General features: G+C 50.5%; 5 protein-coding genes across 5 annotated transcripts; 1 reads left to right on the top strand and 4 right to left on the bottom strand.

The window, feature by feature from the left end:
• Positions 1-124: 124 nt before the first annotated feature.
• Positions 125-1,054, bottom strand: ENH_00049010 (ADP/ATP carrier, putative; the record flags this gene model as incomplete). The annotated part of the gene is made up of 1 exon (XM_013581217.1): positions 125-1,054. One exon carries the CDS (start codon positions 1,052-1,054, stop codon positions 125-127), a length of 930 nt encoding a protein of 309 aa, XP_013436671.1.
• Positions 1,055-1,600: 546 nt separating this feature from the next.
• On the top strand, positions 1,601-3,008 carry ENH_00049000 (glutathione/thioredoxin peroxidase, putative; the record flags this gene model as incomplete). Its single annotated transcript, XM_013581216.1, has 3 exons — positions 1,601-1,993; positions 2,206-2,376; positions 2,820-3,008. 3 exons carry the CDS (start codon positions 1,601-1,603, stop codon positions 3,006-3,008), a joined length of 753 nt encoding a protein of 250 aa, XP_013436670.1.
• A 2,410-nt stretch (positions 3,009-5,418) lies between these two features.
• Positions 5,419-14,402, bottom strand: ENH_00048990 (ftsJ-like methyltransferase domain-containing protein, putative; the record flags this gene model as incomplete). Its single annotated transcript, XM_013581215.1, has 17 exons — positions 5,419-5,898; positions 6,603-6,848; positions 7,081-7,580; positions 8,259-8,351; positions 8,815-9,121; positions 9,389-9,414; positions 9,575-9,640; positions 10,084-10,277; positions 10,582-10,677; positions 10,890-10,982; positions 11,104-11,180; positions 11,650-11,814; positions 12,017-12,223; positions 12,751-12,971; positions 13,254-13,494; positions 13,841-13,994; positions 14,197-14,402. The coding sequence occupies 17 exons, from the start codon at positions 14,400-14,402 to the stop codon at positions 5,419-5,421; spliced, it is 3,372 nt and encodes a 1,123-aa protein (XP_013436669.1).
• Positions 14,403-16,724: 2,322 nt separating this feature from the next.
• Positions 16,725-18,488, bottom strand: ENH_00048980 (hypothetical protein, conserved; the record flags this gene model as incomplete). The annotated part of the gene is made up of 1 exon (XM_013581214.1): positions 16,725-18,488. One exon carries the CDS (start codon positions 18,486-18,488, stop codon positions 16,725-16,727), a length of 1,764 nt encoding a protein of 587 aa, XP_013436668.1.
• A 5,902-nt stretch (positions 18,489-24,390) lies between these two features.
• ENH_00048970 (hypothetical protein, conserved) lies at positions 24,391-26,193 on the bottom strand (the record flags this gene model as incomplete). Its single annotated transcript, XM_013581213.1, has 1 exon — positions 24,391-26,193. The coding sequence occupies one exon, from the start codon at positions 26,191-26,193 to the stop codon at positions 24,391-24,393; it is 1,803 nt and encodes a 600-aa protein (XP_013436667.1).
• Positions 26,194-27,901: the final 1,708 nt, after the last annotated feature.

Genomic DNA, 27,901 nt, shown 5'->3' with positions numbered 1-27,901 from the left:
CCCCCCAAGGCCTCCGCCCGTGCGCCCTCGACGCAGCCAGCCCCCCCCCAACCCCCCCAGCCACCCAGCCACCCAGCTAGCTAGCTAGCTAGCTAGCTAGCTAGCTAGCTAGCTAGCTAGCTGTTCACATGAGGAGCCTCTGGAACTCGTCGTAGAAGACCAGGACCAGCGCGGCCCCCGCGCCGCGCAAAACGTTCGCCCAGGCGCCCTTGAAGAAGCCGCGGGGGCCCTCTTGGCGGAGGATTTTGGCCCAACAGTCCACAGTGGAAGAATACTGAATTTCCTCTTGGGCTCTGCGGCCAGCCATCATCATCATGCGTCTTCGGACTGTGTCGAAGGGGTAAGAAACGACTCCTGCTGCTGCTGTCACGCTCTGAGCCACCGCCCACTTCAAGAACAAGTTGCTTTTGGTCTTGTCCGAAAAAAGAACTGCTTTTGCGGTGTCAAAGAGCCCGAAATAAGCCCCCCTGTACACCACGATGCCCTGTACAGACACCCCGAAGCCCTGGTACAGCGAAAAAAAGCCTGTTCGCAAATACACTTTTCGCAAACAATCTGCAAGTCCCGAAAACTCTCTAGCGGCTCCTTTTCCCACGTCAGAGGCCAGCGCAGTGCGGGCAAAGTCCAGTGGGTAGACCACTGTGAGGCAGGCGGCGCCGGCGAGCCCGCCCGAGGCCACGTTGGCCAGGAAGAACTTCGCGAACTCCTTTTGCTGGTCGAACTTCGGGAAAATGCGTTTGAAAGTGTCCTTGAAAGTGAAGTTGAAGGCCTGCGTCGGGAAGTAGCGGATCACGTTCGCCAAGTTCCCGCGCCACAGCGAGAGCGCCCCCTGCTCCCGCGAAACCCGCACGAAACAGTTGCCTATGCCGGTATAACGCGGCACTCGGCCTTCTTTTATGTCGGGAATTGAATCTTGAGTTTGAATTAGCATTTTAACGCGCTCAATGGGAGCCACGATGGTCTTGGACACCCCCGCAGACACCCCGCCGGCCATGAAGTTCTTCGCCGCGTCCAGCAGCGCGTTCTCCGCGCTCTTCCCCTCTTTCGCCGCCATTTTCGCCCGCAATTTGCAATTTCCAAAACTATTTCCAATTCCAAAAAGATTGTCTTCCAATTCCCCGCAGACACTCCGCTCCGAAGCTACGCAGCCTGTGGGGTTCGCAGCGCGCGCCTCCGCAGCCCCGCCAAACCCGCAGCGCCCCGCGCTTTCTTGCTTCCTCTTTTCCTCTTCTAAAAGCGACAAACTTCGCATGCAGCGCTTGCAGCCGCAGAAAGGACCCACAGAACGACGCTGCTGCTGCTGCTGCTGCTGCTGCAGCAGCAGCAGCAGCAGCACTCGGGCAGCGGCTGCTGCGGCGCTGCGGCAGCCGCTGCTGCCGCTGCTGCTGCTGCTGCTGCCGCTGCTGCTGCTCCGGCCGCCGCTAGCGTGACCCTGAGCAGCTTCTGAGTGTGTGAGCGTGTGTTTTGCTTTTTCGCACTTTTCTTTTCTTCTGCTTCTTCATTTGAACTCCCGAAACCCAATTTGCTGCTGCTGCTGCTGCTGCTGCTGCTGCTGCTGCTGCTGCTGCTGCCCGCGCCCCCGTCTCAGCAACTCCGCGCTATGCTTCTGACGCGCGCGACAGCAGCAGCAGCGCCTCGGGTGTTTTCTCGTTTGCTGCCTCGCACCTCCTGGGCAGCTTCCCGCGCTCCCGCTGCTGCTGCTGCTGCTGCTGCTGCTGCACCTGCTGCTGCTGCTGCTGCTGCAGTGACCCGCCAGCAGCGAACCATGTGGCTCTTCTCCGCCTGGCGCAGCGCAGCAGTGCCCCCCGAGCTGCTTGCTGCTGACCTTTGGAGCTTAGCAGCAAAAGATCCCGAGGGAAAAGAAGTTCCTTTGAAGGACTTCAAAGGAAAAGTGCTGCTGATAACAAACACTGCAACAAAGTGCGGCTTCACGCAGCAGCACCTCAAGCAGTTCCACGACCTCAAGCAAAAGTTCGGCGACCAGGGCTTCGAGGTGCCGCAAACCCTAAACCCTAAACCCTAAACCCTAAACCCTAAACGAGCGCCAACACACGCAGCTGCATCCGCGGCAGAGGAAGCAGCAGCAGCAGAGCAGCAGCGGGAAGTCTGCTGCCTTGTCTTCAACTGCTGGCTGTGTTCTTCTTCTCGCTGCTGCTGCTGCTGCTGCTGCTGCTGCTGCTGCTGTGGGGTGTACGTACACCGCAGATCCTGGCCTTTCCCACGCTGCAGTTCAAACAGCAAGAAGAAAAAGACCCTCAAAAGATGTGCGAAGTTTACAAAAGCTTTAATGCCAATTTCCCAATCTTTGCAATTACTGAAGTCAACGGGCCCAACGCAAACCCCATTTTCCAGTACTGCAAGTTCAACACGGACGAGGTGAGGGTTTAGGGTTTAGGGTTTAGGGTTTAGGGTTTGGGGTTTTTGGGTGTTCGCGAGAGGGGTTTGGGGTGAGCCTTGGGGCCGTCGGCGAGTTTTCCAGGTGCTCGTTGGGGGGCTGAGAGGGCTTGAAAGTTTAGGGTTTAGGGTTTGGGGTTTAGGGTTTAGGGTTTAGGGTTTAGGGTTTAGGGTTTAGGGTTTAGGGTTTAGGTTCATAGAGTCAGCCGTCCGCAGGCTATAGGGTTTGGAAAGCTTCCTCTGGCCCTTGCGGCGTATATGCAGGTGTAGTATTAAGCGGTCCGCGGGAGGCTCCAGGGTTGAGGGTTTAGGGTTTAGGGTTTAGGGTTTAGGGTTTGTGTGGGTGTAGGGTCGGTGTGTAGCGTGTGTGCGAGGTTGAGGGTTTAGGGTTTGGTTAGGGTTTAGGGTTTGCTGCTGCGCTGCAGCTGTACTCGAAGGGGCAGCTGCAGGCCATTGGATGGAACTTTGGAAAGTTTCTTTTGGACAGAAATGGAAAAGTTTTTAAATATTTTGGACCAAGACAATCTCCTGCGGAAATGGAAGAAGACATTTTGCTGCTGCTGCGGGGAGAGGCTCACGGCAAGCAGCGCAACAAGGAGGGTGTGCTGCAGTAGTTGCTGCGCTGCAGCAGCAGCAGCGCGGCTTGCTGCAGCAGCTTAGTTCTGCTGCAGCAGCGCGGGTTGCTGCAGCAGCGCGGTTTGCTGCAGCAGCGTAGTGCTGCTGCAGCAGCGTAGTGCTGCTGCAGCAGCGTAGTGCTGCTGCAGCAGCGTAGTGCTGCTGCAGCAGCGTAGTGCTGCAGCAGCAGCGTAGTGCTGCTGCAGCAGCGCACTTCATGTTTTCTTCATTCTTCATATTCTTATTTAGTTCGAAGCTGCTGCTGCCAAAAGCCAAAGTACAGTTGCAGCCGAGCTGCAGCAAGACTGCAGCAAGGCTGGCAGCAGCAGCAGCAGCAGCAGCAGCAGCGGCAGTAACAGGGGCCGCGCAGAGATAGAAAGTGTGCAGGCTGCTCCGGTGAGCTGCTGCAGCAGCAGCAGCAGCAGCAGCAGCAGCAGCAACAGGTGGTATGTACAGAGTGGTTCACGTTCAATGTGCCTCGCAAAGGCTGCGAAAGCCAAACCAGGTTGCAGGGTTTAGGGTTTAGGGTTTAGGGTTTAGTGTGTGTGGGGGCTGGAGTCTGCAGCCGAAGCCTTTGGGGAGCTTCGCAGCAGCAGCTCTTTGCTGCCATTGTTTTATCTTGTTCAAACCCTTTCAAACCCTAATCGAAACCAAACCCTAATCGAAACCAAACCCTAATCTAAACCTCCAACTTCGAACTTGAGAGTTTTAGAAAGGAAAAATGACAAAATAGGAAGTTTTAGAATGTCTAGAAGGGCACAAATGCTTCGAATTCAAGACAAAGTTCTTTAAAAGAAATGACACTTCGGGTTGCTGCTGCTGCTGCTGGCGGCACCAGCCCAGCAGCAGCAACTGCGGTGTACAGACACCTGCAGGCTTGCTGCTGCAGCGGCTGCAGCGCTGCCACGGCAGCAGCAGCCCACGCTGCAGCAGCAGCGAAGCAGCAGCAGCAGCAGCAAAACAGCAGCAGCAGCAGCAGCAGCATCAGGCGCTCATCCAAATTTCGTCTGCTGCAGCTGCCTGTACACTCAGAGAGGGCAGAGCTCCTGCTAAGAGTGCCAGGGTGTCTACAGAGTCCAGAGGCATTGATCCCCATTCATTTATTTCATTTATTTCTTCTTTTGTTTCTGAAGAAGGCAAACACTGGTGATAAGGAGAGTCCTTGCGAACTGCCAGGTCTGTACGTACACCGCAGCGCATGCAAAACTCTCCGCGTACACCGCAGAGTCTGCAGTGTAATGACACCTTAAGGGGAAATTATTGGACACTTTTTGATTTACTTGAATTTATATTACTCTAAAGATCTATTTCCAAGTGTAGTTGTGTCTATACATGTATGTTGTATGTGCATGCATGCATGCGTATTATTATGATAATATTTTCTATTAGTGGTAGTATATATATCACTATAATACGCATGCATGCATGCACATACAACATTATGCGGAATATTTGGACTATGCATAAATAATAAAGTGTGTAATATGCGCATGCAACTATGCATGCATTCAAACATATAAATGTATGCATATGTGGCCAGCACTAAGGCGCAAAAGTAAATACCACTGCTGCATGAAAAAGAGTCTAAACCCTAAACCCTAAAACCTAGGCCCCAAACCCTAAGTCGCATGCAGGGAAAAGAGAAACAGAAAAGCAACCGACAATGCACAGAGACAGCACTTGCGCCGCCCCCCCTAAAATAGCCCTCCACACACCACATGCATGCATGCATGCATGCATGCATGCATGCATGCATGCACACTATTAACGTTTTGTGTACTTAGCGCCCCCAGCCCGGCTTGAGCCCATTTAGCTGCTCACCCAAAACTCCCTGCGACTTCAAAAAGACAGCCACTTGCTTCCTGCGGTCTTGTTGACTGAGACACCTCAGAGCAGCAGCAGCAGCAGCACGAGCTTTGGGCAAAAGGGGGGCCCCCGAGGTACTTCCTGGGCCCTTGCCGGGGGCGGGGGCCCCCCCGGGGGCCCCCGCAGGGGCCCCCACACGGGGCCCCTGTGCTGCTGCTGCAGCACGAGATGCTGATATTAAAGCTTCTAGACGTTCTGTTAATTCTTTTTTCTGCTGGCGAAGGAGGCTGTCGTTGTAGGAGAGGATCCACCTGGTGTACGTACAGCGCAGACTGTGGCGCAGCCGGGTGTACATACACCGGGCTTTCACTTTTCCTTTTATTTGCAAAGTAATCAGTGCAAATGAAAAAAGAAAAAAGTTCAAAAGTGCTGCTTGGAGGCATGAAAAGAAGTTTGTTGAAAAGAACAGAAATGGAAGATGCAGCAATCAGGAGAGCAAGTAGTGAAACGACGCAGAGGCAGTTGCAACTGAATAAAGAAGCAAATGAAAAGTCCGAAAACTCATATTGAAATTAAATTTTAAAAACTTAAAACGAAATTAAATTATAATGGAAGTTTGGGGTTTGCGCGCCTGTTTGCTATTTGCTCTGTGTACAACTTGGCCTTGATGCATTGCTGCAGTGCCCAGTGGGCAGTGAGGCCTCCCCAGTCCACGAAATCGGCTCCAACTTTAAATTTGAATTGATTGCTGCTGCTGCTGCTGCTGCTGCTGCTGCTGCTGGGTTCGCCGCTGAGCCTGTGGGGCTCTGCATGCGCTGGCGAGGCCTTCTCGGCCTTGTGTTTTGCTGCCAAGAGGCCCCACGCTGTGCCCAGCAGCTGCAGCACAAATCCAGTTTCGTTTTTTCTTTTGCTTCTGCCGAGGAAGAAGCCCTCGCCGCTCCAGCAGGCCACTGAGGGCGGCCTGTACAGACAGCTGGAGCCGAAACACAAAGACAGCAGCAGCAGCAAAGACGCAGTGTAGCGCGTGTAGCTGCTGTGGATTCGCAGCAGCAAGTCGCCGCCCGGACACAGCAGCAGCAGCCCCTGAAACGCAACACGCAGCGCATGCATGCATGCATGCATGCATGCTTGCAAACACGCGTGCATGCACGCGTGCATGCATGCATGCATGCATGCAAACACGCAAGCTCCCATGCATGCATGCATGCGTAAATGTGTTCATGCAAGCATGCATGCAAGCATGCAAATATGCAAGCACACAAGCATGCATGCACGCATGCAGACATGCAAATATGCAAGCATACAAGCATGCGTGCATGCATGCATGCAAACATGCAAACATGCACGCATGCATGCATGCGCTTTTATTTTTGTTTATACTGAGAGTTCAAAAGGATAAAGCCAGCAGCGGGGCAAACAAAATCATAGGCTGCACTGCAGAGAGCCCAAGAATATAAAAGAAAAAAATGTGGAAAAAATTCTTGAATTCAAAAGAAAACAAATGAGAAATGCAGAAATATCCGAGCCCCCTGGAGGGCAGCTTTGCAACAAAGGAAGAGGCAGCAGCAGCAGCAGCAGCAGCAGCAGCAGCAGCAGCAGCAACCCCGGGGAAAAACACAAAATCGAATTCCCCAAAAACGCCCACAAAAGAAGCCGAGCAATCGCCAAATAGTTCTGCGTGTTTTGAACTGCATTAAAATGGCAAATTGGGTGAATGTTTTCGAATTTGAAGGATCATTTTGGAAATAAAAAAGGGAAAAGACAAAAGAAGAAGAGCAGCAGCAAACCTGAAAGATCTGGGCGAGCAGCAAAAGCCCCGCCTCGATCTCGGCCTGGGCGATTTCTTCGTGGACTTGAACAACAAGTCCTCTTTGTCTTCTTTTTTTTTCTCCTTTTTCAAAATTGTTTTTTTCTTCTTCTCCTTCAACTTGTGCTGCTTCTTCGCGCCGCCAGTGCTGCACTCCGGTGATGTCCAAAGACACCAAAGAGGCTCCATCGCCAGGCAGCTTCGACAGCACCTTCTCTTGCACTTGCTGCACGCAGCCGCCAAACCCTAAACCTTAAACCCTCAACCCTAAACCCTAAACCCTAAACCCTAAACCCTGAAGCCTGAACCCTCAAGGCTCGCCGGACAACGTTAACGCCACTACCCGACATTTGTGTTATTTCATGCCGAGTTGATGCAGACATTAATAAAAACGGAGGCCTGAACCCGAAGCCTAAACCCTTATTCTGAAACCCTAAACCCTAGTTGTGGCAGCTGACGCGTTTGATATAGTCTGCTGTTTCTCCTCTTGCGAATGCGGACAAAACATCTATTTCCTGGACTCCCAAGAGAGGCCCGGCCTTGGGAATTGCAGCTTCCAGCACCTCCCGGGTCACAGGCTGCTTCCGGAGCTCCTGTTGCTGCTGCTGCTGCTCCTGCTGCTGCAGCGGGAGGTTCAGCACGACGAAGCAGCTGCAGCCGTGCCGCCTCAGCATCAACTGCAGCGGGAGAGCCAGGGGGGCCCCCCAGCTGCTGATCTCCACGGAAACAGGGTACTTCTTTCTCCAGAGGGCTGGGAAGTCCTTCTCAGGGGGCCCCGGGGGCCCCCGTCTTGAAGACCCTGGAGAAAATACCACTGAGGGGCCCACCGGGGTGGCCTCTAATTGCTTCAGCGCAAACAACAAGTCTATGCTGCTGCTGGGGGGCAGCTCCTGCCCCCCCAGCTTTTCGCCAAGTGCAGAGGGCCGGCCCTCCAGCAGCAAAAAGTCCGCAATGGAGACTGCAGCGCAACAAACCGGACAGCTGCTGCTGCTGCTAGCGCACTTACTGCTGCTGCTGCTGGTGGTAGCGCCCTTACTGCTGCTGCTGCTGCTGCTGCGGCTGCTGCTGCTGCCGGTCAGGATGCAGCAGCCACCCACTAGGAGCCCGCAGGGCCAGCAGCAGACAAAATAGCATGCAGTGAAACAAAAGAGACAGACAATGAGAAAAAAAGACAAGAGAAAGACAGAGCCAGGGGCAGCAACCAGCCCCCAAATGACGAAGCAGCTGCAGTGCAGCATGCAGCAGTGCATGCGGCCACAACGAAAAAAATGCATTATTAATGTCAGGTGGGGCAATTGATTGGCAATTAAAAAAATTCTACACAAAAAATTAAAAAGTAGAAACCCAAAAAGGGAGAATGAGACGAGAATTGCAGAAGATGTGATGGCAAGTGCAAAAACTGAAAAAGTAAAAATCTGAAAACACCTGGAAATGAGAAGAGCGCAGAAAGAAACATGAACAAGAAAGTAAAACAAAACAAAGCAACACAGATCAGAAATTAAAAGGGTAATTTGGCAGTGAAAAGTCCCTATTCGGCTTTGAAAGAGCACCAGCAGCGAAACTTTAGCGTCAAACCCTGAACTCCAAACCCTAAACCCTCAACTCTAAACCCTAAACCCTAAAAGAGCGAACTCACAGGGCACTAGGAACGGCAGCAGGTGCCGGAGCTGTCCCACAACAGTCATAAGGCGGTCATCAGCAAATCGGCTTATCTGCACTGTGTAAGGAACTGAAAGCAATAACAACAACCCCACCCTTTTTGCCCATTGTGTCTGATCTCTTCAACTCATTGAATGCATTGTGTTCGATTCCAACTCAACTTCATTTTCGAGTTCATTCTAGTGCTCTCATCTTGAAAAGAAAAGAGGAAACAGTCCAATTAGAAGAGAAGAAAAAGAAGCGCGATACGAGCCGTAGTACCGAAGTTCACGGCAGCAGCAGCAGCAGCAGCAACAGCAGCAGAGACCGAACAGCAGCGGCAAAAACAGCAGCAGCTTCGATGCAAGGAGCAGCAGAAGCAGCAGCAACACAAACCCTAGCCGGAGCAACAGGAGCATTGGGGCCAGCCCCTGCACATCCACTGCCATCTCCAAGTCTGCTAGAACAGCAGCAGCAGCAAAGGAAACAGGAAACAGAAACAGCAGCAGCAGCAGCAACAGCAACGCCCCACTGAGTGGGGATGTTCTGCGCACCTAAGGGCCTGAGGGGGTATAGCCAGCAAGATGGTCTTGCATTATATTCTCCCTTTTGCAATCCTTGCAGCATTTCATCTCTCCAGGCAACTGCAGCAGCAGACGGAACCCAGGTGGCACGGTGCTGCTGCTGCTGCTGCTGCTGCTGCTGCTGCTCGCTCCAGCCCTGGCGAGCCCGGGCCGTGAACGTGGTGAGAAAAGAAGCCACGTCAGGCGCGCTCTGCTGCTGCTGCTGCTGCTGCTGCTGCTGCTGCGGCTCCTCTGGATAAAGACACAGCCACGTGGCTGTAGCTTCGACTTCCTGTGTCTGCGGAGCAGCAAATCTTTCACAACGCGCACTCCAAACCCTAAACCCTAAGGCGTAAACCCTTAACCCCGAATCACTTACTAAAAATTTACAAGAGACTGAGACGAGAGCCCAGCAGCACAGGGTCAAGCAGCTCGCTGCTGCTTGCATTGATGCAGCTCCTGCAGCAGCAGCAGCAGCTGCTGCTGCTCCTGCTGCAGCGACGATGCAGGAGCAGCAATTTAGCGAAGACAGAGAGGCAAAGATCGTTTAAGACAAAACACTCACGGCCGCTTCTTGATTGTCTTCTTCGTCTGTGCAGACCACATAACGCCACAAACCCTAAACCCTAAACCCTAAACCCTAAACGCTGAAGAGCCAGGCTCCAAGGGCTTCAAGTGACAGCGTGAGCCTCGAACCCCAAACCCTGAACCCTAGACCCTAAACCCTGAACTCTAAACCCTAAACCCTCACCATCGATAGAGTAAAACTCGCTGATTGCAATCGCACCAGGTAACTCTCCATCGCCGCCACTCTCGCCTGTTTCACAAGAAACCCTCAACACCTTAGACGCTAAACCCTAGCTTAAGCCCTAAACGTAAACCCTAAACCCTCGGCCCTTTAGCTTGCACCCTCTCAGACTGCGAAAGTGCTGCAGCCACAGATATCCAACTGTTGCTCTGCAAAGGGTTCCTCAACACTCCTCGACCCCGGCTCTCAAGCGGTAAACCCTAAACCCTAAACCCTCGATGGTAAACCCCAAGCACTCAGCCGCGAGCTCTAAACAGTGCAAATAAATGGCTCCCGCCTGACTTCTTTTTCTCTTTTTGCCGCTAAAGCCTGAAAAGAAAAAAGTTCAGAGTTGGCACAAACAGTGACAGCGAAAAGAGAAACAGAAGCGGCAACACCACCAGCAACGACAGCAGCAGCAACGGAAGCCGAAGCAGCAGCAGCAGCAGCAGCAGCAGCACTGTGCTGCTCACTCATTGTTTTGGCCTCCTCAAAGGGGGCGTACGTACACCGCAGCAGTGCATCAATGCCTGCTTGGGAAGTCAAAAGACACAAAGCTCTGCTGCAGCCACCGTGCTGCTGCCACTTCTGTTCCCGCTGCTGCTGCAGCTGCATGTACACCTCGCGGAAGCGGATGCGGTCAGCCAGCACACCCTGCACCCTTTCCCTGAAAGCAGCAGCAGCACTTCCAGTCTCTCAGTTTTAATGATTTCTTGCTGATGCTGCTGTTGCAGTTGTCTGACTTCTGCTGCAGCTCGCAAAGCCACCGTGGACGCTTCTGTCTCAGTGCAGCACAGGTGGCCCTTCAGAAGATAGCGCAGCAAGCAGCAGCAGCAAGTGCTACAGAAGCAGTAGCAATTGCAGAGTTAACAGTTATCGGAAAAGTAGAAACAGCAGCAGCAGCCGCAGCAGCACCATCTCAGAAGATTCGGCAAGGCAGCAAAAGCGGTGCACCAGCAGCAGCAGCGCACCTGCTGCCTTTTCTAGTGGAATTGGTGTAGCCATTAGCTTCCCACTCCCTCACGAAGTCTTTGTCGGGGACAAGTCGGTCTTCAAAGCGAATCGGCCTGCGCCAAACCCTAGCCTCCAAAACGCAAACCCTAAACCCTAGTCCCAGACACTGAGGTAGGGTTTGCATGTACAGGCCGGCGGGTTTAGGCTGCTGCTTCCTGCGCTGTGTTCTACTGCAAATGTGGAGGCTGAGGTGTGCATGAATTGCAAACGTTGCACTTATTATTTGCAAACAAACAAAAGTAATGGCAAATGTTTTAGGGTTTACTTGATGTGGTTGGACTCTATGAACTCTGCTGCCGTCTGCTCCCTCTGCAAAGACAGCTGCCAAAGCTCATGAGATGTGATGCTTTTGTATCGCCTGAGAAAGCCCAAAAGACAACCCACTCGTGGCCCAAAGCACTGACACAAAGCCACGCCACACGAATGCATGCAGTGCGTAAGAAAGCCCCAAGCGGCGGCGTGGGAAAGACGGAACGGACTCAATAGACAGCTCAATGTGCTCCGCCTGCAGCTGCGTGAAGAACTCCGCGCATTTTCGGCATTCCGCCAAAAAGGCCTGAAATGCACAAAAGGAAATGTCAATTTTGGCAAAGTGTGTGCCAATTTGAAGGCAAAGGCAAACACAAAGAGAAATGAAACAGAAGAACGGGACTTGTGCGCCAAAAACAATTCTAAAGAGGAAACAAACACTCCCGAGGTGCCTTTGCAAACCCAAGAAAAACATATCTTTAGCAGACAGCCCCAGAAACAAAGCAAGAGAAAATAACAGAGTAACTTGAGAGGAAAATAATGAAAGCAAAACATATAAGAACAAAATAACAGAGTAACTTGAGTGAAAATTAGTAAAAGAAAAGCACATACAGACAAGGCAACAGAGTAACTTGAGTGAAAATTAATAAAAGAAAAACACACAAGAACAAAATGACAGAGTAACTTGAACGAAAAATAATAAAAGAAAAACACATAAGAACAAAAAGAGAATCAGAAAAGACAAAACGCGACTGAGACCGAAGCAGACAGCCTACATCTGGGATCCACTCTCTGGGAATTATGGCCTTCTCCAAACTAAAGCTGTCCACAGCACTCGAAAGTGCCCGCAGCAACGGGGATCGGATCCCACGGAAACCCAGCCCCAGCAGATACACCTCGCTGTTGCCCGAGCGACTCATCAGCGGCTTCACTACCGCCACCTGCAGCGCAGCAGCAGCAGCAGCAGCAGCAGCAGCAGCAGCAGGAAGCGTAGCGTAAGAAGCAAGCTCAGCGGCCGCAGCTTGAGTCGCTGCAGCCGCAGCAGCAGCAGCACCAGGAGGGGCAGCGCGGGCTTCTCACTACTGTTCATTACTTTTAATTAGTTTTCATTACTTCTCATTACTTTTCGCTGCTTTGCATTACCCGCTCGAAGCACATGCTGAGAATTGCAAGAAGAGAAACAGAATGGTGAGAATGAAGGCTGTAAGCTTTTATGACAGCAGAGCCGTGCAGCTGGACGAGCCCCAGAATGGCGACAAGCTCCGCATACACCAGAGGAACCACAAGTTCCTCCTGCTTCGCGGGGTTGTGCTGCACATCAAAGGAGCCGTCGGCCGTCACCAAGTCGGCCTGAAAAAGAATAAAAGGAATCAAAAGAATTAAAAGAATTAAAAAAAGCAAAAATAGAAAAAAAAGGAAGAAAAACGATGCACAAGTCGCCGCAAGTGTACGTACACCCCGGCGCAAGCTGAAACCACAAGGAAGCCATCAAACCCTAAACCCTCAAAACATTTCCCCGAAACTCCCTTCTGAATCTTTTGCAGCCTAAAGCCCTAACCCCAGCCCAAACCCCCAAAGCTAACTCCAAGCTAGGCCGAAGCCCCAGGCCCCAAAAGAGCTAAAAGGGTTTTGAAGTGGACTAGGTTTAGCGCTGAACTAGGGTTTAGGGTTTAGGGTTTAGGGTTTAGGCGCCCCTGCGTCCAGCGAACCCGTGGAAACACGAGCCTCAAATCGAGCTGAAGGGGTTTGCACGTTGACTAGGGTTTACGCGCATCAAGGTTTAGCGCTGAACTAGGGTTTAGGGTTTAGGGTTTAGGGTTTGGGGAGCGTGAAACCGCGCCGAAGGGCTTGAAAGTGGACTAGGGTTTAGGGTTTACCAGGCCGAAGGGGGGCACGCTGGGGTGGGCTTGGCGAGTCAGTTGTTTCCACAAAAATTCAATATTTTCTTTTTTGCAAAGATTTCCACTTCCATCGGGGCTGCTGATCCAGCGCCTCTCGGAGTGTCTGTACAGCTCGTCGTCGTCCAAAACCTCCAAAGGGCTGCAGCCCTCGAAGTAAGGGTTTAGCGAAGCAGCTCGCCACGAGAAGAAAACCCCTCCTGCAGCAGCACAACATCCCTAAACCCTAAACCCTAAACCCTAAACCCTAAACCCTAAACCCTAGGCTGCAGCCCCGAGCTGCGCGAAATGCCCGGACGCATGCAAAAAAACGCAGAAGATATTCAGGCAGCATTTTGAGGTGGGCGCACGCCTCCTGTGGGCAGTCCGGCAAAGCAGCAGCAGCAACAGCAGCAGCAGCAGCAGCAACAGCAGCAGCAGCAACAGCAGCAGCAGCAGCAACAGCAGCGGCAACAGCAACTGCAGCAGCAGCAAAGGCATACGGGCTTCAGTTTTAACGTAGTGGTTTGTGGCGGCTACAAATCCACCAGGGCATTCACAAAGATGAATGCTCTTAAATACCCTAGGCTGCTTCTGCTTCTGCTGCTGCTGCTGCTGCTGCTGCTGCTGCTGCAGCAAGTGCTGCAGCCTGGGCTTCACGATTGGGGTCTTTGCGAGAATTTCGTAAAACTTTGTCCACGAGTTTATCAGCAGCTCTGGCGCGTGTCCTTCCCTGTCGCGCACCTGAAAATAAAAAATTAAATTAAATTAAATTAAAATGTTTATGAGGCCAAGTTGAGCAAAGAAAGAACAAAAAGGAGGTCTGCGCAGGTCTGCTGCAGCAGCTGCTGCAGCAGCAAATACGGCAGCTGCACGAGGAGAACTAGCAGAAAGAAAGAAGTTAGCAGCAGCAGCAACAACACGGCAGCGCGCCTCAGCAGCAGCAGCAGCAGCAGCAGCAGCAGCAGCAAGAGCAGCGCTGCTAGCCGAAGCGGAAAAAAGCACAAGCGGCAGCAGCAGTAGAATCAGAAGCAGCAGGAAAGGCAGCAGCAGGTGTCCAGACACCTGAGTTGAGCAAATGCTTTCTCACCTTCTGCTTAATTGCTGGAATCACTTTTTTCAAAACATCAGTTTTTGCTGTATGTCTTTTCCACTCATCAATTGGAATAAAAGACAAAAAGTTGCGCCGCTCCTCCAGCCGCTGAACCACCTTTTCTAGTTCTGGGGCCCCGTAGCCCGGGGTGCTGCACACAGCAGCAGCAGCAGCAGCAGCAGCAGCAGAAGCAACAGCAGCAGCAGCAGCAGCAGCAGGCACTAGATACGAACATGAACGAATGGAGTCCTCTGGCATGTGCTGAGCTCCAGCCTTCGCCAGTCGTGCTGCTTCTACTGCAGCTTTTACTGCTGCTGCTGCTGCTGCTGCTGCTGCTGCTGCTGCTTACTTACTTGCCGACTAGCTTGACGGACTCGCAGATGCACTTTATGCGTTTGCTTTTGCAGTGAGCGCACGGAGGATCGCTGCCAGGAATTATGGGCCCCTCTAGTTGCAAACTGAGCAAAGAAGTACTAAAAGCATATTGCTTTTCTATTTCAATGTCTTCTGCAACGCAATCAGGGGCCCCCGGGGGGGCCCCCCATGGTGACCCGTCCATAAGGACCCTCTTGGTCCAACACTTGTAGGCTCAACCCGCTAAATATGAGGGGAAAATAATTTCAAGGATTCCCTCTTGAAGAATAGGGTTAGGAGTTTCGCGTTGAGTGGTTTGGCTCTCCAGTGGCAGCTCGATGAAAGGCCGATAGCTCGAGAACATGCTGTGTATTTGGTCCAAAATGCTGCACCTAGAGCCAAAAGTTGCGTTAAAATTCAAGAAAAATACCTTAAATCCATTATTTGACGCAGCAGATAGAGGTTGCCCCCAATTGAGGCTTACGTCATTAGGGGGAACGGGGCCCCTGGTACCCAGTGGGGCCCCTGGGGGCCCCCTTGAGCGAAGTAATAGCTCTGAACCAACAAAGGGTGCTCTAGCCCTCAGAGAATCACCCGTACGTGTAATAAGTAATTATTACGTTGGGTAGAGTGAGTGAGAGAGGAGGTCTTGGTGTCTATTTTAGCGGTTCGGCGCACTAGAGCCAGAGTCTAGGCTCTGGCTCTGAGGCATTGAGGTTGCTAGGCCGCAAAGAAGGCCAGTTTTAGACGATTAATCACACTAAATTAAATAGGAGACTTCAACTCGAGTCTTCAGGGCCGTCCCAAGAGGCGCAGAACCCCACGGTAGCTGTATCAGAGGCCAGGAGCCCAAAAGACTGGCCAAGCTTCATGCTCACCTAGCTTAGGCCATTACATGGCCATTCGTTTTGGCTCGATTTCCTTTTATATCTTAGTAACAGTGAAAAATAAAGTATTTTAAATAAGCCTTTTCATAGTTCAGAGCACCAGAATACTCCCCACGGCAAAGGTCCACAAGCAAAAGAGCTCTCGAGGGTCCTCTCATCGGAGCAAAACCGCCATCGACAAATTTTCAATGATAATTTTCCCCTGTTTTGCAACGGCTTTCTGGGGCATTTGGCCCTCGTCTCTCATCCCCCGAGTGCTCCCCAAAAAGGAGGATCCTAGTGCTACTATGTGGGATATAAACAAATGAAAAAGGCACTTGCTTTGCTGCAATTTTGCGTGCCCTGTTCAAAATTTCTATGCCTCATTTTCTCTCTAGCTCAGCATGTGGTGGTTTTTGAAGTTTGTGTGGTTGCCGCGCCCTAGACTTTCGCCAGCTACGAACACCTCCACAGTTATCCATTGAAATATTTCCGTTCAGACTTCCGCAGGACACTGTTGGATTTCTGCGGCCTATTTCCTCGGCCTGCGTTACCTGCCACGAAGTTTCCATGTTTTAAGTATGTCTGCAATGCACAGGAGCGGGACAATTTCACGACAGATGACGAAATATCCTGCATATATTGGCCTACGCTGCTGCCTGTCTCGTGAGCTCAGGGCACCGATACAAAGAGGTTACCGAAGGCATTCCGAAGAGGCCAAGTTCCTCCTTTCATTTGCATGCTTTTAAGCATTTCTCTTTGTGAGAATTGCGGTGCGCATGCTTTCCAGCATCACAGTGAACCACTGAGGGACCTCCACGGAAGCCTCACGTAGTAAACTTAGTCACAAGGTCGAGAAGAAACGAGCTGGGCACGAGAAACAGGCAAGCCTCAATAAATCTAACGTGGACGCCATTGACAAATGCCGTCTGAAACAACTAGGCGTACGCTCATTGACATAAAGTGCACGTTTTTAACTGCTTGCTTCGAGAAGAAGAGCTTGTACAAATATAAAGGCGCACCTAGAAAAGCATCAGAGCGGAAAGTGATCGTTCTAATGCCAATTTTTGTGTATTTGGGTAGGTCTAAAAGGATACAATTTCAATTGAAGCCAGTGAAGCGCAAATGCAAAATACATGCTCGCTGCAAGGATGGCACAAAAGATTGCAGAGGGACAGAAACTATGGAAAGCACCTCGTGGCGCGCAAACAAACAGCCCCTGCGATGTTCCGTGGTAACTGGCATACGCGGAAAACCAGATCCCAGCGGACTCTCAAGAGCACACATCGCGTAAGTACAGCAGCATACCTTTACTTCAAAAAGCCGTCATGATATCCGTGAAGTAGGCATGCTCGCCTCTCCATCGAGGCTGTTTGCCTTCGCAGCGCCAACACACCTCAAAGCACATGCTCAATGGTGAGGAACTGACGCGTCTCAAGTCTTCTTTGAGTCTTCTAGTTCTTCGTGTCTCTAGGTTCTTCAATATAACAAAGCTATGAGGTCAAAGATGCAGTATCCATCGAATAAGACAGGCTGAAGTGCGTTCACGGGCAGCCGGCCGGTGTATTTGCCACAGGCATCACTTGCAGGATACGAGAATGCTACGGCTTATACAATGTGCTGCTTTCACATGGCGCAAGCTTGACAAAAAATGCCGTCCTTCATAAGTCCTGCTGAGGCTCGCTGCCTTCCTCTGGCTCGCCCACGGCAACCCCTTGGAATTCTCGAGTACTTCTGTGGGCGCCCGGTGCCCTTACAGTCATCGGGGGAACACTAGGTTGAGTCAGTTCACTCGCATGCATGGCAGGAGCACGCAGAGGCCCCAAAGGTGGGTCAAGCATAAGCATTGGCGGTGCTGGGTGTCCAAAATCGGGATAGCCGGCAACCAGAGGCTCTGCCGGTGTCGCTCCACCCACTGCAGAAGATGGCCAGACAGACGAGCTAGTCGCTGACTTATCATCAAACTCAGCAGGCTGGTGGAATCCCGGGAAAACAGGATAACCTGCTTGCTGTGGAAGCTGGCCTGGACCCTTGAAAGCAGTGTGGGAAGACCACTTTTCAGATACTTTGGTTACGTTCTCCATAAATGCACGGTGGTCGGGAGTGGAGAATGGGGTGCTCGGGCCAAACATTTCAGCCTGAGCTGTACGTAGCCTTGGGGTGTCTCCTGCAAGGTACAGCGACCCACCTTTACCGGGATGACTAGAAGTGTCGAAATAACCCGTGCTTTGGCGTGGACTATCCGCCAAATGAGAAGAAAACGGCTCTTCCGTTTCCTTGTCGTCACTTTGAGCCACACTTTTGCTGTATTGGTGCCCTCTGTTCAGTGCTGCGCGGAGTTGCTCGGGAGACTCCAACTCCATCACCATATCACTGTAACTCTTCTGCTTCTGATGCAAGATATGCCTTAGGTAGGCATTTGGAATAATAGGTGACTGCAACCAAAAGTCTTCGTTTTCCAGCAGCCAGCAACGGAGAAACGGATCCCTAAAAACCTGATTTTTGCGGGTGTAGACGAGACCGGTGAGAAGATCCAGGGCCTCATCCAAGTCGTTCTTATATTTTGTTTTGTCAACCCTATTCAAATTATCGATATTTTCAAGTACTTTCTGCATGTGTTTCAGTGCTCGTTCTTGTAAAAGGACCAGGGTACGCAGCCTTTCCAAACGCTGCTTTCGGTTCAAAAGTGATGCGTACGCCCCTGAAGTTGCAAGCTTCCTAAGAGTCGACACGAATATGTAGTACTTAAACTGTGCTCTTCTTATTCCTGAACGTGGAATGCTCAGCGACAAACGAGTTGTTGCCCAAGCGACTTTCCAGGTTTCGCAATCAATAACGTTTTCTAGATGTGCCTCAGTCACTGCTTTCAAGGCACTGAACTCCACAATCGCCATGCTCGCAAGAAGGCACATGGCTCTGTGACGGTGGGCGGCGCCAAGTCTTAGTAATACGGGCTCGTTGGATTCCACCACATAGCTTATTGTCAACACGACGGAGGATGCCCGTCGAAGCAGCTCCGCCTCTACCAGCCCACCTTCAGCATCACAGGACTGCTGACAGGTGTCAGCAGAGACATAAGAGCAAGCCGATGATGTACTCTGCTCCTCACCAGCAGCAAGGGACCTGAGGCCTCCTCTCTTCCATCTTCTCATGCCGAGCTTCGAAGCACACCGCAAAACCACAAACGCCACAACGATGGTTGCAACAGCTAGTAAGACCACAAATCGAGCGTTGGCCAAAAGCTGGCTTCCTTTCCTGTTTGCCAGGAAAGGAACTAAAACCTCTGTACTTGCGTCGCTGGTTGGCAGCTGCCTCTGTTGCTTCACGGGCATTATGCTGCTATACAGGGAACCTGGTTTCGCTCCTCTGTCGCGTAGGGAATCGTCAAGCGCCTTGACTATGACCTCCTCAGCGTTATCCTGCATTGCAGTCAGTTAAAATGTCGCGTGAAAGTGCATTTAAAACGAGCAATGCCGGTACCCAGGAGCCCGCCAAGCAATTCTCGACGAAAAAGAGGGGCAGAGGCACGCAGTACGAGGCCTCCGCCTCGACTCTTTTGTGCCACCTGATTGCAAAATGTTTACGCGAAAGATTCAATAGGGACTAGTGCACAAAGGCCATCGCTGCGTTGCCACCAGTGTTACCAAGAAAATACCGAACTGCAGCTGTTTAACACTGGGCACCGAGAGGCCCACAGTACTTCAGAAAGACGAAAGACACGGCTTCCCTATTTCTCCTGAAAACACGTATACCTCAGTATTATTATTGGTGGAAGAACCATAGATCGGTCAGGGGAGTATCAGAGGCTCGTCGGTCCTCGCTCACATGCTGGACTCTGAAGCCTTGCGCCAGTATTTCAGATGTCTCGCAGGCATCTCGGGAGCCTTCTTGTTATGATTTTACCGGAAAACGCAAGCTATTTCCCCGTTCTGTCTACTCTGTTTCTCGTGCATCATACTGCGCTCCCCCCAGGGCAGCTTCTCTAGAACATCGATGCAATGCGGCCCGAGCCACATCTCTAGAGCGCACTACGTCCTGCCTCGAAAAACGCATCCTTTCTTGAATGTAAACTTGCAAAGCAGTGCATGCTGCTGTTAATTACTTAACCAATATTAAAGCACTCCTAATCCATCTCAGGGCAGAGTCACCCTTGCGTACGTAGAGCAAGAGGTTCTAGGGGCCTTTTGTGGGCCCAGCCTAGCTTGCTTCACTCGGCGTTAAGACCGGTGTAGCATGATTTATATCTTATTAAAATTCACTTCGGAGCCTAATGGAATGCAAGCACGGTGCTACAGTGATACAGGGTCACGACCAAATAGTTCTCGTGGCACAGGCATAGTAGAGACGAGGGGGGAGCTAAAGACCATGCCACTGAAAGACCCCGTTACGCGTCCAAAGCAAATTTTGGTTTTTGAGCAAATGTTAGACAGAAAAGTTATCAAAAAGATGTTGTTTCATGGGGCATTGCCTCATACAACTAAGCATGTACGGAACATGGGGGACGTTCTCAATTGATGCAGCCGCGGTCGAGATCCCGCTATCTCGATCCACGCAGGAGCACTGCCCAAAAGGCCCATTCTGTATCAGCGGCAAGAACTGTACGGAGTTTGTATTCGGGGTAATGATGGAGCCCCGAGGCCGCACGTTACAATGCGTTGTGTAATCCATGAATAACCTGGTGACACAACCTGGGCAGTGGGTGTGGCAGTCCCACTTTTCGGAAAAAGCCTAGCTGCAATTCTCCTGAGTTCTGCCTATACAAAATCCAGCTGTGTCTAAAACTTCGTAGTGCCCGTAACAATGCACATCGCGTGTCAAGCAATAACACTCTGTGGGAAGCGTAGTATCATTTTCCACAGCGAAGCCGCCGAACGCAGCACAGGAGGACAAAAAGAGCCAAGCGCAAAACAAACTACGAAGCAGTTACCTGTAGACACAATTTAGTAATGGCCAAGACTCATGGCGTCAACAGGATTTTCCAGAGCTTCGCAGAGACCTCTCGACGGCCATTGTGTGCTGCAAACCCAGAAAATTTACGCATAAGAAACAAACAGCTGGATACTTAGTGCTAGGTTTCTTCTCCAGACACCGTTTAGTATGAAGTGAGTAGTCTCATCCCAATTTTCATCTAAGGGTCGCACAACACCGTCTCAAGCTGCCGCGGATATCGCCATTTGCACTGACGAGCCAGCGCATACTGCTGTATGCGTGCAATATATCGTCCTTCAGCAGTGTCAGAAGGCTATAGCTCCTAAAGTATACGAGCTTAGTAATGTCGTTTTCGGTGAGATGAACAGCTGTCTTGCAAGCTTCTACGGACCCAAGCCGCGGCCTTATACAATTTTAGAAACATATGCCAGCGGTGGGTCTCGTGGTTTTTCAAGTGTACAGACGGCGAAAAGAGAGGGAAAAGTGATGTTGAAGAAAGTACTGGCTCTCAGTGGAAGCCTCAAAGGCACTACAAAGTGTCTGGTATTGCAGAAGCACCAGCACAAACAACCTCACCACAAGCAGTCCGGAGTTGAACACTAGTGCAACGGCAGGAAGAGACGAGAAGTCTGTGGTCCCGAAAAAGTGAAATGCTTTAACTCGAACTTGCATTCGCCACTGCTGCTTAGGCAGCTAGTGCAGGCGCAGATCCTAAAATATGCGCTTCGCTTCTGGGTCCTGGATATTTTCAATAGAGTTTTTGCCAGTTCAGCGACTTTAGCACAGACCCGCGCTGTCCCTCATCTTAAACCCAAACAGCTAGGTGCCAGATTAAAGCTTAGAGAGTGTGAAGCTGGTTTCTTTAAACCAGCATATTTCTCAAGCAACCACAGGCCGCAACAGCGAGCTGTAACAACTTCCTACAGAAAATTTCAGCATGAGCAGCAACAACGTTGGTGCTGTTGACGTTGCCGCTACTGCCAGTAGTGCTGCCGTTTATGACGTTAATAGTAACAAAAGCAAGTGCTGCGGAACAGGTAGTAGCATCAGGAAAGCAGTACCGGAACAGCTTCGAGACCTCTCTACATTTGGCGTCGTTTGCAAGCACGGTGTAATTCCTTTTTGAGCTTGAGAATAAGCTTTCAGCCGCTGCTTCTGTAGTTCCTTTCATTGTTCTGTCTGTTTAAAAGGGTCGTCATGCCTCAGACTCAGCCTGTGGGTAGGCCATTTTTGTTTTGAAGGAGGTGTGTACCTTTGGATCCTCCGCATGGCAGCAGTAGCACCAGCAACAGCACTCAGTAGCAAATGCTTGCATACGCATGCGATTTTCACGGAAAAGTTGGTGTTCTGGTGCGAATCTTAAGATGTTCATTCTGAAAATGCGTTTCCGCCGGTTCTCCTGGCGCCAAGCCCAATGCAAAATTTTCCGACGCTTCTCTTTCTACTGTTAAGCAAGCACACCTGACGACGAATTACACGAACGTTGCGGTGCTACTAGTGCATTTATTTCTGCAATGTATACAGGACAAAACAGCGTACGTATTTCTGTACTTGCCTTTTTGCAGATTTCGCAGAAGGCGCTGAACACTTACTACTTGTCTAGTGTCATACTATCCGTGATTCAACCCAAGAAATCGCTTCACTGCCATCCATGCAGGGGGAATATATTGATTGCCCTCAAAATATTACGAGGTTTAAAACTAATAACAATCACCTGCCCAGCACTTCTTTTCTAGTTGCTAGAGAAGTCCCACAATTGCCCCGAGTCGCTGCTGCGCTGATGCAATAGGAAAGTTCATGGAGAGTTTTTTCGAGCAATAGACCAAGCACTAGAACATAATACGTGTCATACGGAGTGCGTTTCAGCGAGCACGAGAGTCTAACACGGGCCAGGAGCATTTTTGTAGCCTCGAAGGGGTCCAAGACATCTGGTTGGACGCAATCAGCGGTTACCTGAAAGTGAAAGCAAAAGCAAAAGCCCACGACACACCAGGTTCATTAGAGGCTACGTGTACCACAAAATATCTAAGTATTCCTGAAAGCAGTTTTTTTCGAATATTCAGCCACACATTCAAATAGCATGCTGGCACAATAGATGCAGGATGTATTGGTGGTAGAGCGTACCTTGTGAACTTAGAATCCCTGGAAGCAAGGATCCCGGAAATTTTTTTCACGGTTAAGACTGAATGACGATGACGACTTTGCGTCTTCTAGCTCATTTTCACAATTCATTGTTAATCATTATCTACCTGCTTTGATTAAGCTGCGAGTCTAAGTGCAGGTAATAACAGCTTGGCATCAAACTAGAGAACTGGTGAATTTACGCTCCACTTTCTCCTGCTAGTTCGGTTGTGCATCTGAAGTTTTGTTTCGTTCCTAATAAACCCATCAGACTTTGTCCCGGCGATATGTTCTTCAGAGATTTCCATCTGTTACTGATTCTCACTACGTTATTGCTTGAGTATCTGGCTTTCTAGAGCCTGAATTCTCTGTGAAATTACTTGCGGTTAGCTGATTATGGGTCTTTCGAGCACTTTTTTATGCATACGAATTTTGTTAGTTTGCATGAAGGCCCAAACTAGCCCGATTTGGATACACAGCAACAATAGGTAGTTTGAGAGCATTCGTTGAAAGAGAGTTTGGTCCGTCTGTGCAAAAGGCTCTACTCTGCTTATGGATTAAAATACGCGAGAACGCCAGCTGGGCAAAAACGAACGCCACCTTTCCTGCTGAGTTTCTCTGTGCGTGTAGAAATGCACACGGAAATGGACAAGCAACGGTATACTTCAGGAAAATTGGCCTTTGTGTTATCTGCCTTCCCCTTTCTGAAACCTCTCCGAAATGTCTCCTTTTTACTTTCGTGTCATTCTGTGAAGCTTATTATGTTCTCTAGTGCATCGTGAAAAGCCACACTACGCCACTTGAAGCATTCTGCTCTGTTACCTCACGCGTCTGCATAGCAGTGTATTCTTACGGACGCGTTCCTTGATGCTGTCTCACGCTTACATGCTAACCTGCTGTTAACTGCCTGGTGTCGTGTACACCTGCAGTGTCTTGAGTGTTGATCCATCTGGCCTAGTGTTAGCTGTAGACTAACGGCTGCATTAACGTAGCCAAGTGTAAACAGTCGGCAGCAGTTATAAAAACTCATATTTTCTAATATGAGTTTTTATAATTGTTGCCGACTGTTTACACTTGGCTAAATCTACATGGCATGATATGCTAAATCTTAGCCTAGAAAGCTTTCGAACAGCACTATGTAAAAGTAAACTCCTCTCTTAGCTAGCTAATGCATTTTGTTTTCCCGACTATGTCTCAACTTGTTGCCATGCAAGCATTCCAAAAGGTGTGTGGCGCAATTGCCTGACCTTCGAGGAATCCGTCGGTCACAGAAATAAAACAAAATAAACGGAGACCTGAGAAACAAGAAGCCCTCATAAAGCGCAGAGCTAACGCTTGTGACAATTCAACTTACACAGTCACTTGTGCTTTGGAGCGCATGCATTCGCCATGCCTCGCTTCCAGCTGTGCACGACTCCGCTTCTCGCGCGTGAGAAAGCATGCGTAGATACACATAAAACAAATAAGCCGCACTTCCATATTCCCGTAAGTACGCCTGTGAACTTGCGCGAATGCAAGATTCTAGCCATTCAAGTGCGCCCACGGCTGTGGCGACTATTCTTTGCACTCGCATTGAGCGGATACCTCTTGTAAAGGGAGGCACTGTGAATATATTGCAAGGTAAGTTAAAGAAGGAGCAGCTCCACCATTCCATTGCTACCCACCTAAGTAGCGCCTAAGTGAGAAAGCTGCATCACAACGGACCAACACGAAAGCACGCAGCTCCAACGTTGCCTGGCAATAAAAAGCAATGCCTACAGGGCAACGATACACCCCGTTCTCCTCCAAGGGTGGTAAGCTTCGCAGCACCAGCACGGTTCCCCGCGCTTCTTCGACAGCAATGAAATCGGGTAATTCGAATGTTTGCTCAGGCCACTTGGCTCTCCCTTCATCCCAGCTGACATGGGAAAACACAGCAGTGCCTAAATTGGTCAAGGTGTTCAGGCTTGAGCTGCATTGTTCGCAGAGCAAGTTCGTTTTGCATGCCCCTGCCTGCTTGTCGGCCTTAAGCGGTCTTCACTTAGAGGAAGTCCTGCTAGCTTCGTTTCCTGAAGCACACTTCAGTGTTTTGAGCAACCAGATATTTAAGGAGCATGCTTCTGGCTTGCTCCAGCCTTTCAAATGGGAGGTCACAATCGACCTGCCGGCGCAAAGGTCAAAAGCAACCCTTGCAAGACGATAACCTGATAAGGCCGACAAAATGAGCTGCTTCCAGATTGCGCAGACTCCACGGAGGATGCCACTCTTAACGATGCCTTCTGTGTGCCCACCTCGTATCTACCTTTCACCTTCTGGTTCGCCTTCAGCAATGCCGCGGAATTTTCGGGAAATTCTGTGGGCACCTGGGGCTTTTGATGTAATGAAGGGCGCACCTGATTGTGCATTTTTACTCCTTTGCAGAAAAGGAGTCGGCAAAGGCGCCGCAGGCGGCCACAGCGCATGCTGAAACGGCACCTTGTTGCAATATGAATCACTGCTGCGCGCAGTCCGTAAATCCTTCGGTTGCGTCTGAATTATCTGGTAAAGTGGCCAGCCAGATGGAAAGGAGACCAAAGGGTCGGCGAGTTTTGGAAATGCGGGAAATTGGGGAGGCAGCGGCGCAGCTTTTTGCAGTAATTCTGATGGACTGCTATCGCTTGAATAGATACGACCTGCATTGAGGGCTTCTTCGGCGTAGCCCATCAGTTTACGGTAACGGGAAATCTGAACTGCACCGCTCGAAAAGCTCGAGCCTTGGTGATGAGGAATGCTTTGTTGAGTCATTTGTTGGCTCTGTTGAGTCACTTCTTGGCTTTGACGAAGAACTGTGCCCCTTGGTTGGTGACAAACGTGCGAGCCATCCGTCTTTCTAGAAGCGTTTCTGGATAACCGTCGAGAAGGTTTCCAACCCGTCTCTCTCTCTGCAGTCCGACCAATACCTTCACGGTCTCTGCGTATCTCTTTTCGCATTGTGTTGACGCATAGTGGTACAGGATGGGCCAGCTCTTCTAGAAGTTCCTCAAAGGCTTGCTGAGGCTGCTGCAAAATGAAATTGCAGTAGGCCCTTGGAACGATCGGTGAATGCCTCGTGGGACCTTCGTTCTTGAGTAGCCAGTAACGTAGGACCGGATCCCTGAGGACCTGGTTTTTGCGGATGCAGACGAGATTGGAGAGGGAGCTCAAAGCTGAATCCAACTTCTGTGCAGCTTCTGCACTGGCAAAGCCAACTGGACTATTGATGATTTCAAATACAGGACGCACTTTTCTCATCACCGCTTCCTGCAGGAGAAGCAGCTCACGTAGCTTTCGCAAGCGCTCGGGTCGAGGCAGCGGGCAAAGGTAAGGTTGTGCTAACCCAAGTTTACTCAGGGCCAGCACGAGGTAGTAATAGTGACGCGGCGCCCATTTCATGCTTCTTCTTGGGATGGTGAACGATACGCGTGATGCCAGCTGGAGAAGGTCTTGGGCGACGCGCTTTGAAGCGGGCTTCAAATGGCTCTCTACCACTACCGACAATGCGGAAATCTCCACGACCGCCAAGCTCACAAGAAGAGAAACGGCCCTGTGACGCGCTTTTACGGGGAGGCTCAGAAGGGCAGATTCATTTGGTTTCACGAGACTTTCAAAGGAAGTTACGATGGCAGAGGCACGCTCAAGTAACTCAGCCTCTTCTTGTCCGTCACCCAATGGCCGCATAGAGGCAGCGTTTCTCATGAATGTGCAGTCCACTGCGAAGTCATGCTCTGTTTCAGCAGAAAGAATCCTGTTTCCTCCTTCATTCCATCTTCTTTTGCCGAGCTTAGACGCACAAAGCGAAACCATGTATGCCACTGCAGTGGCTGCAACGGCCAGCAGGAACATAGCTCGAGTTCTGGCCAGTTGTCTGGCTCCACGCCTCGCAGCTTTATAAGGCGGTACATCCTCAGAAGTAGCATTGTTGGCTGGTAGCCTCCCCTGTGGATTCGTAGGCGTTATGCTGGTGCACGAGGAGTCTAGCCCAGCATTCCTGTTGCGCCGGAACGATCTGGCAATCGGCTTGCCTAGGACCTTCTCACTCTGCCCCTGCATTGCGGACAGTGAGACGTTTGTGTATCGGAGCATTCATATGAGTTGGGGGCCGCTGCCGGGAAGCTCCTTGGTCAGATATCTGGGTATGGGTGACCAATCGAATACTAGGACAAGGGCATGCATTGAAAGATCATCGAGCCCACAATTTTCAGCTGCCTGGCAGCAAAACCACAATTCGATGAATTCAGATGGGGCCAGATAAGGGAATCAGTCTTGCTGCTGCCAACGCAACATAAGCGGAGCAGCTGAACGACACGCGTCCGGCGGTGCTGCAAGAGGCAACAGTGGCGCCTTTCTCACTAAATCTACAACTGAAGGTCTACCTTGCGCAGACAACTACTAGGAATTCCGATCTCTCCCTGGGAGATGTAATTCCCACCATAGCGGATCACCCACAGGCTTCGGCAAAGTTCTCTCACGTTTCGGTTGAATGTAACACGTGCATTCGTGAGAGATAAATCCCTTTGCTGGTGTTTAGCCTGAGAAGCTACGTATAGTTCAGTATCTCTGTTCCTTCTTATGTGTAGTGAAGTTTCACAGGTAGGTCCTTCGCCCAATGTGATTGCTGTGATGAGGTCTGCGCCACTCTCTGTCCATGGCACCTGTCTCTCGCAGCCAAGTCACTACACGCGATTGCGTCTTCAGCTTTCATAAAATCTTGCATTATTCTCAAGTAACTGCTTTATTTTCTTGCCTTCTTTGGTTTCGCTGCGAACACGCTGCTGCTGGCAATGCCGAGTACCAATGGAGTTCCAATCCTCATCGATGAAGCACTGAGCAGAAGGGCGCATTGCACCACTCATTTCTCGAAATTTGCTTTAGAGTTATGCCTTGTGGGAGTCTACAGTAGTTACAGTAGTGTAACACAAAGAGAATTTGCAAGGGAGAACACGGTGATCTACGAGCCGCTGCCCTATAGAGCATGGGCAAAATTTACATTGATAGATATGCTTATTTGGCAGATGTGTTTAAGTTGATTATCCAACAAAGTAATCAGTCTTTATGGCAGGGTTCGCTGTCTTCTTCTCTGTTTACCATGTGAGCCTAGAGAACAGAAGGCAGGAAGCATGCACACCTCCGCCTAAATGTATGTATTCTGGCGCTCTGTGGATCGCACTTTGATTTTCAGTAATTTTCCGCATATTCGTCGTGCCAGTAGCTATTCGTCGTGCCAGTAACTTGCCTGTTTCTTTACTTTTACTGACTGCAAATCTAGTAGTCTCAGGCTTCCGCAGTTCTCACTACCGTGTCCATGCTGTATCTACTGTCGCCCTCTTTTCATGCGCCAGTGTGTCAGAAGAAGAATATCAGCAGTCCGCTCACCATCTACAGAATTTATTTACGTTTCAATTGAACAGGGATGGTGAAGCAAAGGATTGTTGACTGCTATGCCAGTCTCCTACGAACCACAGCTGCAAGGAGTTAAAGGTAACGGCGATTAGTAGCCATCCGAATGGTTTTTTTCCCGAAGCAGGAAGAGTGAATGCATGGAGCTTTCATATGGCAGTGAAAGAGGCCACAAGGATTATTCTACTTTTTGCTTCACCTCTGTAAAACAGCCGCCTCATCCCATCGGCTGTCCTGCCAATAAGGCTCGAAGCTCCCGATATTTCAGGGGACGACGTTTCAGGCAGTACAACACTTTTTGCAGCAGCTCATATCCGTGTTTGTTGCGGTGAAACGGCAAAGCAAGTTTGCAGTGCGTCCAATCATATATAGTTTATTTACACTTGCCCTGTGA

Source organism: Eimeria necatrix, genomic scaffold (assembly GCF_000499385.1).
Source record: "Eimeria necatrix Houghton genomic scaffold, Enh_scaff380, whole genome shotgun sequence".
Classification (NCBI taxonomy): Eukaryota; Apicomplexa; class Conoidasida; order Eucoccidiorida; family Eimeriidae; genus Eimeria; species Eimeria necatrix.
Note: the sequence above shows the minus strand (reverse complement) of the source record. Positions and strands in the feature narration are given on the sequence as shown.